Source organism: Aquarana catesbeiana, linkage group LG02 (genome assembly GCF_042186555.1).
Source record: "Aquarana catesbeiana isolate 2022-GZ linkage group LG02, ASM4218655v1, whole genome shotgun sequence".
Taxonomy (NCBI): Eukaryota; Metazoa; Chordata; class Amphibia; order Anura; family Ranidae; genus Aquarana; species Aquarana catesbeiana.
This window is the reverse complement of record NC_133325.1, coordinates 60,968,214-60,983,507: the sequence shown is the minus strand read 5'-3', so window position 1 is coordinate 60,983,507 and position 15,294 is coordinate 60,968,214. Positions and strand designations below refer to the sequence as shown.

General features: G+C 43.7%; 1 protein-coding gene across 2 annotated transcripts in view; it reads left to right on the top strand.

Moving 5' to 3' along the window:
• Nucleotides 1-15,294, top strand: part of CHORDC1 (cysteine and histidine rich domain containing 1) — a 64,907-nt gene that overhangs the window by 24,988 nt on the left and 24,625 nt on the right. For both annotated transcript variants that reach the window (XM_073612974.1, XM_073612975.1), the window contains exon 5: nucleotides 3,597-3,700. In XM_073612974.1, the coding sequence (XP_073469075.1) occupies nucleotides 3,597-3,700 (104 nt within the window). The remainder of the gene's footprint in view (nucleotides 1-3,596; nucleotides 3,701-15,294) is intronic.

Genomic DNA, 15,294 nt, shown 5'->3' with positions numbered 1-15,294 from the left:
GGGGACAGCAGAACGGAGGGGGACACGGAGGAAGAAAGGAGGGGGACAGCAGAACGGAGGGGGACACGGAGGAAGAAAGGAGGGGGACAACAGAAAGGAGGGGGACACGGAGGAAGAAAGGAGGGGGACAACAGAACGGAGGGGGACACGGAGGAAGAAAGGAGGGGGACAACAGAACGGAGGGGGACACGGAGGAAGAAAGGAGGGGGACAACAGAAAGGAGGGGGACACGGAGGAAGAAAGGAGGGGGACAACAGAACGGAGGGGGACACGGAGGAAGAAAGGAGGGGGACAACAGAACGGAGGGGGACACGGAGGAAGAAAGGAGGGGGACAACAGAACGGAGGGGGACACGGAGGAAGAAAGGAGGGGGACAACAGAACGGAGGGGGACACGGAGGAAGAAAGGAGGGGGACAGCAGAACGGAGGGGGACACGGAGGAAGAAAGGAGGGGGACAGCAGAACGGAGGGGGACACGGAGGAAGAAAGGAGGGGGACAGCAGAACGGAGGGGGACACGAAGGAAGAAAGGAGGGGGACAACAGAACGGAGGGGGACACGGAGGAAGAAAGGAGGGGGACAACAGAACGGAGGGGGACACGGAGGAAGAAAGGAGGGGGACAACAGAACGGAGGGGGACACGGAGGAAGAAAGGAGGGGGACAACAGAACGGAGGGGGACACGGAGGAAGAAAGGAGGGGGACAGCAGAACGGAGGGGGACACGGAGGAAGAAAGGAGGGGGACAGCAGAACGGAGGGGGACACGGAGGAAGAAAGGAGGGGGACAGCAGAACGGAGGGGGACACGGAGGAAGAAAGGAGGGGGACAGCAGAACGGAGGGGGACACGGAGGAAGAAAGGAGGGGGACAACAGAACGGAGGGGGACACGGAGGAAGAAAGGAGGGGGACAACAGAACGGAGGGGGACACGGAGGAAGAAAGGAGGGGGACAGCAGAACGGAGGGGGACACGGAGGAAGAAAGGAGGGGGACAACAGAAAGGAGGGGGACACGGAGGAAGAAAGGAGGGGGACAACAGAAAGGAGGGGGACACGGAGGAAGAAAGGAGGGGGACAACAGAAAGGAGGGGGACACGGAGGAAGAAAGGAGGGGGACAACAGAAAGGAGGGGGACACGGAGGAAGAAAGGAGGGGGACAGCAGAACGGAGGGGGACACGGAGGAAGAAAGGAGGGGGACAGCAGAACGGAGGGGGACTGGAGGAGGATGCGGTGACAGTCAGCGGTGTGTGTTGGAGTTACAAGCACCGGTCACCGCTGTATAGATCATTTCACTAAAGCAGCTGAAAGGGGGGGGAGAAGCTTGTAACTCCCCCACTCACCGATCACCGCTGACTGTACAGGTATCAGGTGAAGTATCGGGAGCATTTGCCCGAGTACAAGTACTCAGGCAAATGCTTGGTATCGGTAACGATACTAGTATCGGGACAACCCTAATAAATTTCTTGGGGAAATTTTAGGCAGTGTTGCCAATGCACCCCTGAAGAGTTCTGAAGCCACCCTGGTTGAAAAAGCCTCGGCTAGGCAGAGCACAGGGGCTTGCTCTGGTAAAGATTAGACAACTTGAAGATGGCGCTCTAGGGGTCAATTCCAGAAAGTATTTATAAAACCATAAATAGAATAAAATGCTTATTGCACTACAAGTCAATCAAGCAGAGACTGATAAAAGTTTATGAAACTTGGAAACTGTAATAGTCAAGGTATATGACACAATGAGAAGAGTTGTATTAAAAGCAAATGATACCACTTGAAGGCTTCCAGGTGGAGAGGGGTTAAAACGATCTGAACGGCTTGCTGGTAATATTGGCCATGTGGAGCCTTAAAAAAACAAGGGGGAGAGATTGCAGCCCTCTGTCAGCAGAGTGAGCTGAAGCTGGACCTGTGTCCAAAAGGCAGGGACAACACCACCGACAGCTGGGAATTCCTGGGCTGGTAACATGAATCCCCAGGTAACCATTCTATTTATGGTTTTATATATACTTTCTGGAATTGACCCATAGAGCGCCATCTTCAAGTTGTCTCTTTTTCTGTATATCCATTGTTCCAGTGGTTGATGGCTGCACTGGGTTTAGTTCATCAAACATTGTTGGATTATGACATTTTACAAGCGACTCATAGCTATAGCGCTTATGGATTTTTGGTTTAGCCCTGGTAAAGATTAGAGATACACCGAAATTTTGATGGCCCAAACATATCGGCTGAAGATTGATTATTCAGCATTTTGCTGATAAAGAAAAAGGCACTGATAATGGCACCTAAAACGCACATTTTACTGTGCTCGTCGTGTTTTTTCATAGGTCATGTGACTCAAAAACCGCACCAAAAATGTAACACGGGTATCTTTATTGATCCGTTCTTGCTGTGTTTTCAATGCATTTCAATAGGGAGGTGCATTTTTGGTGAGTTTTTCTTTTTTTTTTTTTTTTTATTTCTGACCAAAAATGCAGCAAGCCGGATCTTTAACTCCACAATGAAAGCGCAACGGACCAGTGTGAAGGCATACATAGAATTTGAAGGGATGCATTTTTCTTGAACTTTTCTTGTGCTAAAGGTGCCCATAATGACCGACAATAAATTCCTATTCATTTAAATTCATGATATTAAAAATTTGAATATAATACAATTATACTCAGCCAACAAATTGTCTACCCTCAAGTTGTAAACCGCTGCGTAAACTGTTGGCGCTATATATCCTGTATAATAATAAATCTATATTAAAAAAATTATTAATTATATAATTATAAAATCATTATTATATAATTTTTCTTTTAAGTGGTAATGAACTGCTGTTTTTTTTTTTTTTTTTTTAAACATGAAAGGCAATGTCATAAAGTGCTAGTAGTATGCATCACATACTAGCACATTATGTGAAAATTGCCTTAAAACGAAGCCTTCCATTGGCTTACTGTCACCGCCTAAGGTGCTCCCACCTTCACCTGGTCTTCCATCCGGATGCACGGACTGGCTTTGTGAGTGTCCAAAGACGTGATGTCACTCCCGCACATGGGTGTGGTAGTTTACTGCACCGGACGGGTGACTGTTACTTCAGAGTTCATGCGATGGTGAAGTCACTGGCTGCTTCTACAGTAATTCTCTCCTAAACGGTGTACAGAACGTCTAGGAGATATTTGCGGTACCTCTAGGTAAGCCTTTATTATAGGCTTATCTATAGGTAAAATTCATGCATTGGAATTTAGTCCCACTTTAAAAACTGTCGTCTTCGGTTTTGAACCAAGTGCATCCTGCATTTTCGATTTCGGCACCAAAATTTCCATTGGGTGCACCTCTAAAGATGTATGGAGCGTGTTGTGCTATGCACACTGTCACATCTTTTTTAGAAGGTATATCTGCATATTGCTTTATGTTCATAGTAGGTAAGGTCGAATGAAGACAATAGTCCATCAATGTTCCTGGGAAATTTCTCACCGTCATAAGTTTGCCTATCTATGGAGTACACAAGCCTATACATAACCCTGTGTGTGTAAGTCGCTGACTACTTCTGTCTAATGTTGAACGTGGTAATCCGTTTTCTGTTTCTGGCTCCCTTGGTCCACTCCTCTTATTATGTAATGTCTTTACAGCCCAGACGAGCCTTTGACGCGGTTGGAGCTGAAGGTATCAGCGTCTTTGAAGCAAGCACTGGATAAACTGAAACTTTGCTCCAACGACAGTAATGCCGATGCAGGTATGAAGTTTCTAAAGACCTCGATAGTCTTAAAAGGCTGAAAATTGATTTTAAAGGAGCTTTTATCATCTGGATAATCTTTTTTTGTATTTGGGCTTAGATCAGATTCCCATCTAAATCAGCCCCTTCAATTGTATTAAGATTGCTAGCTGCAATACCTGATTACTATTTTTAATGCCCCCTTCTGGTACAATCTGCTGGTTCAGTGCATGCATTTCAAAATGACGTATTGTGAAAAGGCTTTTCCATTGAAACTTAAGGGTATCAAGTTATTTTTACAGCAGGAACTTTTGCTTTAAAGCAGAACTGTAACAAACAGCTAGCGGGCAGGCTTATAATGCAGAAGAGACATGCACTTGTTTCTTCTGCAATAAAATGTCACTACCTGCCTGTTCACTGTCCTCTCTGGAGACGCTGTGCAGCTTACAGTCCCGGGATGACTAGCGCCTATGTGCGGGATTGATGCCACCCTCCCCTGCCACCAATGAAGAGACACAAAGACCACCACTCAGAACCAGATGCCGGTGTTCTATCGACATGTGCCCTCCGTCGAAAAGTGCCCGTACAGGACGGAGCCACACTCCAGCTGATTTCCTGATCAGCTGGAGTGACGTGACCATAGTGCATGCGCACATCAGAGGAGGCATTTTTCGACGGGAGAGGGAGTTTTATGGACACAATTGAAAGCTATTCACAGAGCGGAGGGGGACACAGTGGTTGTTATATTGTGCCTCGCTGTTGCAGGGTGGCTTGTGGCTGTGTTGAAGGGTGGGTTTTGTCTGTGTTGCAACCTGCCCTTAGACACAGGCAACAGGCTCTGATCAAGACACTAAAGCCGCCGTACAACACTGACAAAAGGCAACCTTGAGCAGAATGAAACCCTGCCCTGCAACAGCGAGGCACAATATGAGAACTACGGTGTCCCTCCGCTCTGTGAATAGCTTTTAATAGTGTCCGTGACATTCTCTCTTCCTTCGAGAAATGCCTCCTCTGATGTGCACATGCGCCATGGTCACGTCGCTCCAACTGATCGCCAAATCAGCTGGAGTGCAGCTCTGTCCTGCACATGTGTGGGCACTTTTTGACGGAGGGCACATATCGATGGAACACTGGCAAGGGACTGTCACCTTTTCAGTACCACTTTATAGCAGACTTGCCATCAAAAAAGAAAACCTGCATGCTGTTAAAAAGTAATGAAATACTCTGATTTGGTCTGCTACGGAGAACTACTGAGCCACTGGAGAGGCAGGGTTGATGTAAAAAGAAAAATCCCATACTTGAAAATTGAATGTCTGCTGGTGCTCTATTTGGGGGGGTCAAGGTTCTCCAGATTAGTAGCAGCAATGCAGATAAGGTCAGTCATCAATGTCTTCAGTGAAAATGTTGTGCAGCTGTTGGCATCCAAAGTGCAGAGCTGCTTGGTGGGGGGGGGGGGGGGGGGGGGTCACAGGACACGTAGCGCTGCAGATATGTGGATTCTAACTGATTTTCTCATTTGGAACTGCTTCACCCACCTATAGTGGGGAAAATAATTATTTGATCCCCTGCAGATTTTGTATGTTTGTCCATTTACAAAGAAATGAAGGGTCTATAATTTTTACTAAAACCAAAATCAAAATGTGTAGCACTGTTAAACCTTAATGATAGTTACATAGTAGGTGAGGTTGAAAAAAGACACAAGTCCATCAAGTCCAACCTATGTGTGTGATTATATGTCAGTATTACATTGTATATCCCTGTATGTTGCGGTCATTCAGGTGCTTATCTAATAGTTTCTTGAAACTATCGATGCTCCCCGCTGAGACCACCACCTGTGGAAGGGAATTCCACATCCTTGCCGCTCTTACAGTAAAGAACCCTCTATGTAGTTTAAGGTTAAACCTCTTTTCTTCTAATTGTAATGAGTGGCCGTGAGTCTTGTTAAACTCTCTTCTGCGAAAAAGTTTTATTACTATTGTGGGGTCACCAGTACGGTATTTGTATATCGAAATCGTATCCCCTCTCAAGTGTCTCTTCTCTAGAGAGAATAAGTTCAGTGCTCACAACCTTTCCTCATAACTAAGATCCTCCAGACCCTTTAGTAGCTTTGTTGCCCTTCTTTGTACTCGCTCCATTTCCAGTACATCCTTCCTGAGGACTGGTGCCCAGAACTGGACAGCATACTCCAGGTGCGGCCGGACCAGAGTCTTGTAGAGCGGGAGATTTATCGTTTTATCTCTGGAGTTGATCCCCTTTTTAATGCATGCCAATATTCTGTTTGCTTTGTTATCAGCAGCTTGGCATTGCATGCCATTGCTGAGCCTATCATCTACTAGGACCCCCAGGTCCTTTTCCATCCTAGATTCCCCCAGAGGTTCTCCCCCCAGTGTATAGATTGCATTCATATTTTTGCCACCCAAATGCATTATTTTACATTTTTCTACATTGAACCTCATTTGCCATGTAGTTGCTCACCCCATAAATTTGTTCAGATCTTTTTGCAAGGTTTCCACATCCTGCGGAGAAGTTATTGCCCTGCTTAGCTTAGTATCGTCCGCAAATACAGAGATTGAACTATTTATCCCATCCTCCAGGTCGTTTATGAACACATTAAATAGGATTGGTCCCAGCACAGAACCCTGGGGGACCCCACTACCCACCCCTGACCATTCTGAGTACTCCCCATTTATCACCACCCTCTGAACTCGCCCTTGTAGCCAGTTTTCAATCCATGTACTCACCCTATGGTCCATGCCAACGGACCTTATTTTGTACAGTAAACGATTAAAGTGCAAAAAAAAAAATCTACTATATTATTGCAATAAAGATGAAACGTGATAAAAGGGAAAAAGAAAAATTGTTTATAGTCCAAGTGTGTGTGTGTGTGTGTGTGTGTGTGTGTGTGTGTGTGTGTGTGTGTGTGTGTGTGTGTGTGTGTGTGGCAAATTTTTTTTTGTGGTTTTTTTTTTAATTATGCTCACCTTAATGCACACAGAAGATTGGTGGTTTACTATTATGCTGGAAATACAGGGACAGAGTGCTGCTATGCAGTTTTGATGTTTGAATTATTTGGGGGAAGGGGGAACCTTAGCAGCTTGGCTTATCATTGCTTCACCAAAGCTGGAGCTTGCCACCTGAACGTATTTCTACAATGCTGTATTTTCTAGACAAGCAGGTTTTTGGCCTCAGAATTTCAGTTCATTATCTCCGCTATGGCCGACATATTTCTGTGTCCACTTCACTGCTTGGCTAGCTCAGTAGGACATCTTGTCCTTTGTTGCTGAACATGGTGCTGTTACTTCGACCTTGCTGCTTAGTGCCTATAAAAAGCAACGGGATATGATTACTGGTCTGAGAAAAGAGATGGAAAAATACATTCTTTCCAGACGCTCTTCAGCTTAATCTTTTTTTGGTGCACTGGGCTGACCGCGACAAGCCGAGCTGACAGACACCAACACGGAGCAATGTACTGTTTTATTAATTTAAATAGGGCTGAATGACACGGTCTGGGTACAACCCAGCTTTTTACTTTCCATTACTGCTCCTGCGTGTTTGTGTTCTCAGTGAACGGTTTTCTTTAGTACAACTCCGGTTTTTAAAATTACTTTGTTGCATAAGCAGAGTTCATTATTTCTCACTGTAAAAGAATAAAGTTCTTCCAGTTTTGCTGAATGCCAGCCACCTGTAGAGAAATCCTCCACTGAATGATTTAGTGGATGGTGTCAGTGTTTTTTTAGTTTTAATTTTATTTTGAAATATTATTTTTTTTTTCTTTTTCTTATTTTTATCAGCCCTGTTGGGGGTGCTTTGGTAAGATACCAAGGGTCTGGACAGACTCCTGATATCTTCCCTTTGAGACAGGGAAAGGGACTGAGGACACAGATTCCGCAGTCCTTTTTTTTTTTCTCTGTAGTCTCAGCTGCACTGGAGATGAATGGACAGACAGCGGCTCCTCCATTCATAAACTGAAGCATCATAAACACAGTTTATACAAGTACTCGTGCAAATGCTCGGTATCGGCACTGATACTAGTATTGGTGCAACTCTAATGTGTATTATAGCAGAAAGTAAAAAAAAATATAGATTTTCTTTTTTATTATTATTATTTTTATTTTTTTTTTCAAAATTGTCGGCCTGTGTTTTTTTTTTTTTTTTTATAGCACGAAAAATAAAAACCGCAGAGTTGATCAAATGGGGGGGGGGAAAGGACATCAATTTTATTTGGTAAAACATCACACGACCATGCAATTGTCAGTTAAAGCGACGCAGTGCCATATCGCAAAAAATAATGGCCTGGTCAGCAAGGGGGCAAATCCTTCGGGGGTGAAGTGGTTAATGGCCAGGCCCTGCTGATCGGCTTAGAGAATCACAGCACAGAGCCCCGTGTTTACTAACAACGCAGGGCTCTGAATAGAGAGCAGCAATGTGGCTGTGTGTTTTATTTTTATTTATTTTTTCTTCCTCACTACAAAGCAAGGAAAAAAAAAAAATCAGTCTCATCTATTAGTGAAAGCAGCACACATTACACTGGTTAGGCACACAGTTAACCCTTTCATTGACCCTAGATGTTAACCCCTTCCCAGGCGGTGTTATTAGTACAGTGACCGTGTAAAATATTAGCACTGATCACTGTATTGGTGTCACTGGTGATGTCCGTGTCAGTCAGTTTCTACCCAGTGTCCGATCGTCCGCCGCACTATCACCGTCCCACTAGAAGTCGCTGATCACCACTTTTACTGGTAAAAAAATAAATAAATCCAGTATATGTACCATCGTTTTGTAGATGCTATAACTTTCGCACAAACCAATAAAGTATTTGTTAACTTAAAAAAAAAAAATTAAAAAAATGGATCCTGTTCCCATAAAGCATGAATAACAGCACAGTGCCTGTGCTGTGTAATTTGGCCCCCATATCCCTTAGAAAACCTGGCTGATCCTGCCTGGCTATACCCTCCCCTTTGTAAACTGATCAGTTTATGTGCCTCCGTCATCCGCAGCTATCTGCAGCTCTCCTGTGTCTCCTCTGTCCTCCTCCACCCCCCAGCCTGTCAGCTCTCACTAGCGTCACTCTTGTGCTCTCCCCGCTGTAACAAAACTCTGTGATCTTCATACCATCCCCTCTGTTAGATAACCTGTATCGTAGTGTCTGTGCTTTTATTTATAAGGTAAATGGAGATATGTTTTTCTGTGTGGGAACACTGCTGTATGTGTGGCGGCTTCTTATTCCTCTTTAGCTGCTTTGGCTTTGTTTCTTAGCTTGTATGTATGTATATGTGTGTGTATATATATATATCTATATATATATATATATATAGATATATATATATAGATATATATATATATCTATATATATATATATATATATAGATATATATATATATCCGATTCCTACGTGTTTTAACAACGCCTCCTGGCAATCACATGACTCCTACATCAGTGGGGGAATCTTGGCCCTGCCCGCTGGAGCTTTCAGATGAGGAGAGAGCTGGGAATCACGTGAGCACCGGGGGGGCGCTGTTAAAACAGGTAGAAAACTGGTTTTAATTTTTTTTTATTATTATTATATTTTTTTTTTTTTTTTTTTTTTTTTTTTTATAAAGCACAGGCACTAGGATACAGGTTTTTATCTAACAGGGAATGATGTAAAGATCACACAGTGCAGTGGTTCTCAACTCCTCTCCTCAGGACCCACTAACAGGCCAGGTTTGCAAGATAACTGAAGTACATCACAGGTGATATCATTTGCTGCTCAGTGATTGCAGTATTCTAGTCTGCATCTCCCCAAGGTAATACATAAAATCTGGCCTGTGGGTGGGTCCTGAAGACAGGAGTTGAGAACCACTGACCTAGTGGCTTAACAACCACTTTAACCTCCCTGGCGGTATGATTATTTTGGATTTTAGGTGCTGAAAGTGGTACAATTATTTTGCATGGAAATTTGGCGTTTTATATTGTAGGTCTGTAATTCTTAAAGCGGAGTTCCACCCAAATTTTGAACAATATCTGTATGTATTCTCTTCCTTGCCTAGATGCTGACATGCCGTTTAAAAAATTTAAATCGCCGTAATTACCTTTTTATTTTTCTATTCTTCTTTGCACTTCCTGGTTCTCCTCCCGTGGGAGTAGGAGTGTTTCTAGCCTCTCCCAGACTCCTGGGAGCTAGTCTCAGGCTTCCCAGGATGCCACTGAGCATGTGCGGGAATGAGCAGTGAATGCTGGGAGCACAGCATTCACCACATCCAGGAAATAAATGCTTGTGGGCTTCAAATGCCCACAATAAAGATGGAAACCGCCTGCAGTGAATAATATAAGTTATTCTTTCCGACAAAATCTGACACAGGCGGACATATTACACACAATATGTGAGTATGTAATGCTGAGAAGAAAAGTTTGTGAATGAACTAAAAAAAAAAAAAAAGATAGATAGGTGGACCCCCGCTTTAACAATAACACACTTAAATCTGTCCAAACAAGAGTCTAGTAGATATCCCGGATATGATAAAGTTTGAAACACAAAAACATAAATTATAATATAATAAATAAAAATAAATAATTAAAAAAAATAAAAATAAATAGTAATAAAATTAATTTCCCCACGATTCACTATCGTTCAATTCTGCAAATGTTCTAATTTACTATCGCTGTTTTCTAGATGGTCTAAAGCCACTTTTGACGTAAAGGGACACTTTTTGGTTGCTATGGACAATCTCCAGTTTCCAGGCAGAAAAAACAGTATATATCACATAAAACTGCATGCAGGGAATGGGCCAAAGCACTGGGGACAAAAGGGATGTGAAATCATTTCATACAGTACTGTAATCTGTAAGATTACAGTACTGTATGTGTTATGATTATGACATTTTTTTGAATTTGCCGCCATGCTCCGCCCCCGTGCGTCGCGACGCTCGCAGGAGACGGAGCCTGGCACAGAGAGGCTTCGGAGGAGGACGGAGCCCACGGACACTGCGGGGGACATCGCAGGATCCTGGGGACAAGGTAAGTAAAGCCACACCAGGATCCTGCGATGTATTCCCGAGTGTGGCTCGGGGTTACAGCTAATGGTCCTGATTTTTAACCCCGAGCCACACTCGGGAAAACCGTCAGGGAGGCTACTATACACTTATTGGAATTATTATTTTTTTTTTATTTTATTTTTTTTAACCAAAGACATGTAGCAGAATACATTTTGGCCTAAATTTTTGAAGATTCTTTCTTTTTTTGTATTTCTTTATAGCAGAAAATCAAAGAAAAAAACCTTTTTTTTTTTTTGTCAGTCTTTTTTCGTTTATATCATAAAAAAAACTCAATAGTGACCAAATACCACCAAAATAAAGCTCTATTAGTGTGGAAAAAATGATATAAATTTAATTTGGGTAAAGAATTTCATGACCGGGCAATTACCATTTAAAGTAGCGCAGTGCCGAAAAGCAAAAGAATGCCCTGGTCATGAAGGGGGTAAAACCTTCCAGAGCCGAAGTAGTTGAAAAGTGCTTGTCTGTGTATTTTAACTATTTAACTACTTTTATTTTTCTTTTAATTTAAGTTTTATTCAAAACAAATTTTATGAGTTACAATATGTCAAATGGTACAATGTGGTAAACGATGGTGCATATGTTTACATACTTGAAAAGGAAAAGAGAAATTGAGTGCATCTATGGCTAATACAATAAAGTTGCATCATGCAAAAGTATACAGATAGTATGTGTCCATCGATAACTACCATAGCGAAATAACAAGTTGCGCCTTTAACCAGAGATTGAGAGAGTATCTAAAGTGAGTGATGGAAGAGTTAGAGTTGACTTCTGAGGACTACTGTCGAAGACCAGAACTTCTTAAATGAAAGCTGTTTTAAGTGATGTTCAACTACCCTGGAGCTGTACTTCTGGAATTTCTGATCCACGGGGACCAAAGGATATAGAATCTAGACATTGTGAGGTGAGCCTTAGCAAACCTGTATTCCAAAATCAGATGCTCATTGAGTATTGAGACCAGTTGCGGGGTGGTGGGGGGAAAGGTAGATTTCCAGTTGCGTGCTAATGCTAGGCGAGCAACGATAAGTATGTGGGTCAGGATGTTGTGCATGCACCTAGGCCATGCGTTGAGTCCTAGTCCCAGAATGGCAATTGCTAGTGACGTAGTAACCTGCATACCGGTTACAGAGGAGATGACATCATCCACATTTAACCAAAAAGGTTTCAATTTTGGACATTCCCATCATATGTAAAGCGGGGTTCCCCCTAGTCCACATTGCCTCCAGCAATTAGGTGAGACATAAGGATATATAGAGACAAGCCTAGAGGGCATGCAATACCAATTGTGGAGAATCTTTTGCACAGTTTCTCAATGGTTAATACATTTCGAGTAGGTAAGCAGGTTGCAGAGGGCACATTGCCATTGAGTGATATCTGGGGAAATATGAAGATTTTTTTTTCCCAGTGTGCCATTAATGATCGTTTCTGTGATTCTTGGGGTCACGTGAGTAGCTTATAGAAGCAGGAGAGTCCTTTTGACGTGCCTCTAGTAGCTTCAATAAGGTGTAAGGTTTCCAGTGTGAGGGCAGACTCTGACCAGGTAAAGAAAGCTACTATATGACGAATGTGTAAATAATTGTGAAAGTCCTTGTGTCCGATCTGGAAGGTTTGATGAAGATTTTGGAAAGAGGCTATGCAGGGGCCTTCGTACAAGGTCCCAATAGTCTGTATGCCTGCTGAGGACCAGTCAGTGCTAGATCCTCACTCAGAAGTTCCAGTGTGGATAGGGACATTAGCTTTAAAGTCGATTTTGGAGATGCCCTTTGCCTGATGGGAGAGTGATCTCCAGGTTCTTATAATAGAGTTGACTGTTTGAAGAAATAAGTGTGGGGGTTGGAAGTGAAGCCAGATAGCGCTTAGAAATTGTTGAAGTGGATGTACTTGCACGCCTGCCTGTTTAATTTTAATCAATGAGGATTGGGATGAGGAGGGTGTAGAATTCCACCACTGTTTGATCTGATTTAAGAATGATTGCCTTATAGTAAAGTCGTACATCTGGTGCTCCCATTCCAGCTGGGGGGGTACGAGGCACAAGGTAGCGTTTCGTATACGGAGGTGTCTGCGCTCCCATATGAACGAGTCTGTTGGATTGTGTAGTTGGTTTGGGAGAATGTTGACTGGTATCATGCGGAAGGCCAATTTAATTCCTACCATTATCTGTAGAAAAGCAAGAATTTCTGCCTAAGCTATATCTCCAAGGGTGCCAACCCTTGTATTCACACCAGGAAATATAAGCCCTTCAGACGCTATAGTCCTGGAAGTTGGCTTCCTTGCATTAATCAGGGTAGAGATAACTGACTCGGAAAGCCCACGTTTCTTCAGAATGTGGTTTTAATAGCCAGGCCGTTAAATTTAGAGACCGTAAGGTAGGATGGAATATCGGTCCCTGTGAAAGCAGCTTTTGCCGTAGTGGGAGGGACCATGGGCCCTCCACTGCCATCTATACGATTTGTGTATACCATGACCTTCTGGGCCTTGCTGGTGCCACCAGAATTACCGACTTTCTTTCCAGCTTGATCCTGCAAAGAAGTCGAGGCAGCAACTGAATGGGGGGAATGCATAGATCCGTGATAACTGATCCCATGGAGTCACCAACGCATCCGTTCGGCTTGCGAATGGAACCCCCTGTTCTGGACACAAAGTTGACTAACTTCATGTTGAACCTAGACGCTAGAAGATCTACCGAACAAAAAGACCTAGTGCTCAAGTACCTCAAAAAACAGGGTGACTACTGTAGGTACTCGATAGCGATTTGTGCCAGCGTCCCCAACAATGTATCTGAAGACGCCTAAAATCTAGGAATGGGACTTTGGAGGCACAACAGTATTAAACTACAAGAGAATAAATATGTTTGGGATTTTTATTGATAAAGTATAAAAGGACAATGAACAAACATGGACATTTAAAAACAAGTCAGGCTAGACATAGAACCTGGTATGGGTACACCATAGGGATCCTGCCCTGCAAGCTTATATGAAATTTAAAGTAGATGTAGATCTATAAACAGAGCACGTTAATACAAAATGAAGGAGAATATACTTCCCTAAACATTGAATAGTAAACAATCATAAGGCTCTAATAAGCAAGATGCTGCAGGTCTGGTGATTCGAGGTGAGATGCTCTCTAGTTGCTCTACATGTTTCACGTTGCACAGAACGCTTCCTCAGGAGCTAGAGATTCAATTAGGTATGGTAAAAGTAAAAACTAACAGTGAAACCTTATATACATGTGATCGCACTTCGATCGAAGGTAGACTTGGGTCAGAAACAATAACGGCCAAAAATCAGAGACCTCTCAAGGGTAAATAGCATCAGGCGTCCATGGGTAGGGAACAGAGCTTTTAGCTGTAGTGCCTGGGATAAGTGAGAGGGTGCTCAAGAATGGACCGCTCGGTAGGATGGGGGCCGGTTCTATGATGATCTACGTCCGGAGTCCACCATCTTTGGTAAACAGCCCGAAATATGTCGGGGTGAAGAGACCATTCCGCTGGGAATAACTGCTGGCGACTCAAGTAGTCTGCCTGCCAATTCTCTACTCCCGGAATGAAGACTGCCGATAGGCACGGAACTTCCTTTCTGTCCAAGTTAGAATATGGTTCTCCTCTCTCTGCGCTGAGAGACTTTCGGTGCCCCCTTGGTGATTGATATAGGCAACAGCTGTGGCATTGTCGGATTGAATCCTAAAAGGACAATCCCGTAACCTGAAAGTCCAGGTCTTTAGAGCCAGACGTACTGCCCGAATCTCTAGGATATTGATGGACAAGGTTCTTTTCGGTTCTTAACCACTGTCCCTGGACAGCTGTCTTTTCTAGTACTGTTCCCCAATCTGAAAGGCTGGCATCTGTCGTTACCACTTTCCAGATGACTGGTCTGAAGGATTTTCCTTTCAGCAGATTCTGGGTTAGTAACCATCAAGTGAGGTTTGGGACACTCTTGGGGACAGCCGCTTTGGCAAGTCTAAAGCTTGAATTGTTTTGTTTCAAGCAGATGGACATTGGCATAGGGAACTGCTTCAAATTAAGCCACCATAGTTCCTAGCAACCTCATGCAAAGGCAAATGGAGGGATCGCCATTTGACCTGACCATGCATACCAACTCTCTTATGGAGCTGATTTTTGCCTGAGGCAAGAACACCCTTTCCTGGGCTGTGTCTATGATCAGACCCAAGTACTCCAGCTTTTTTAGCGGTATTTAAGGAAGATTTCTCTAGGTTAAGAATCCAACCCAACTTTTCAGATAGTTGGTTCTAGTGCGTACGCTTTGCTCCAAACGAGCCACTGACTGAATTATTAGCAATAGATCGTCTAGGTATGCTACGACTGTTATGCCCTGTGCCCTTAACCTGGCTAGAGGTGGGGCCAGCACTTTGAACACCCGGGGTGCTGTGGCTAGCCCGAAGGGCAGGGCTACAAACTGGAAATGCTGTTCTTCTCACTCGAACCGCAGAAACCTTTGATAAGCGGGAAATGTATGGACATGCAAATATGCATCCCTGATGTCGATTGATGCCAGAAGTTCCCCTCCTAAAAGGATAGAAACTACTGACCTGATCGTCTCCATGCGAAAGGAGCGGATCTTCAAGAAA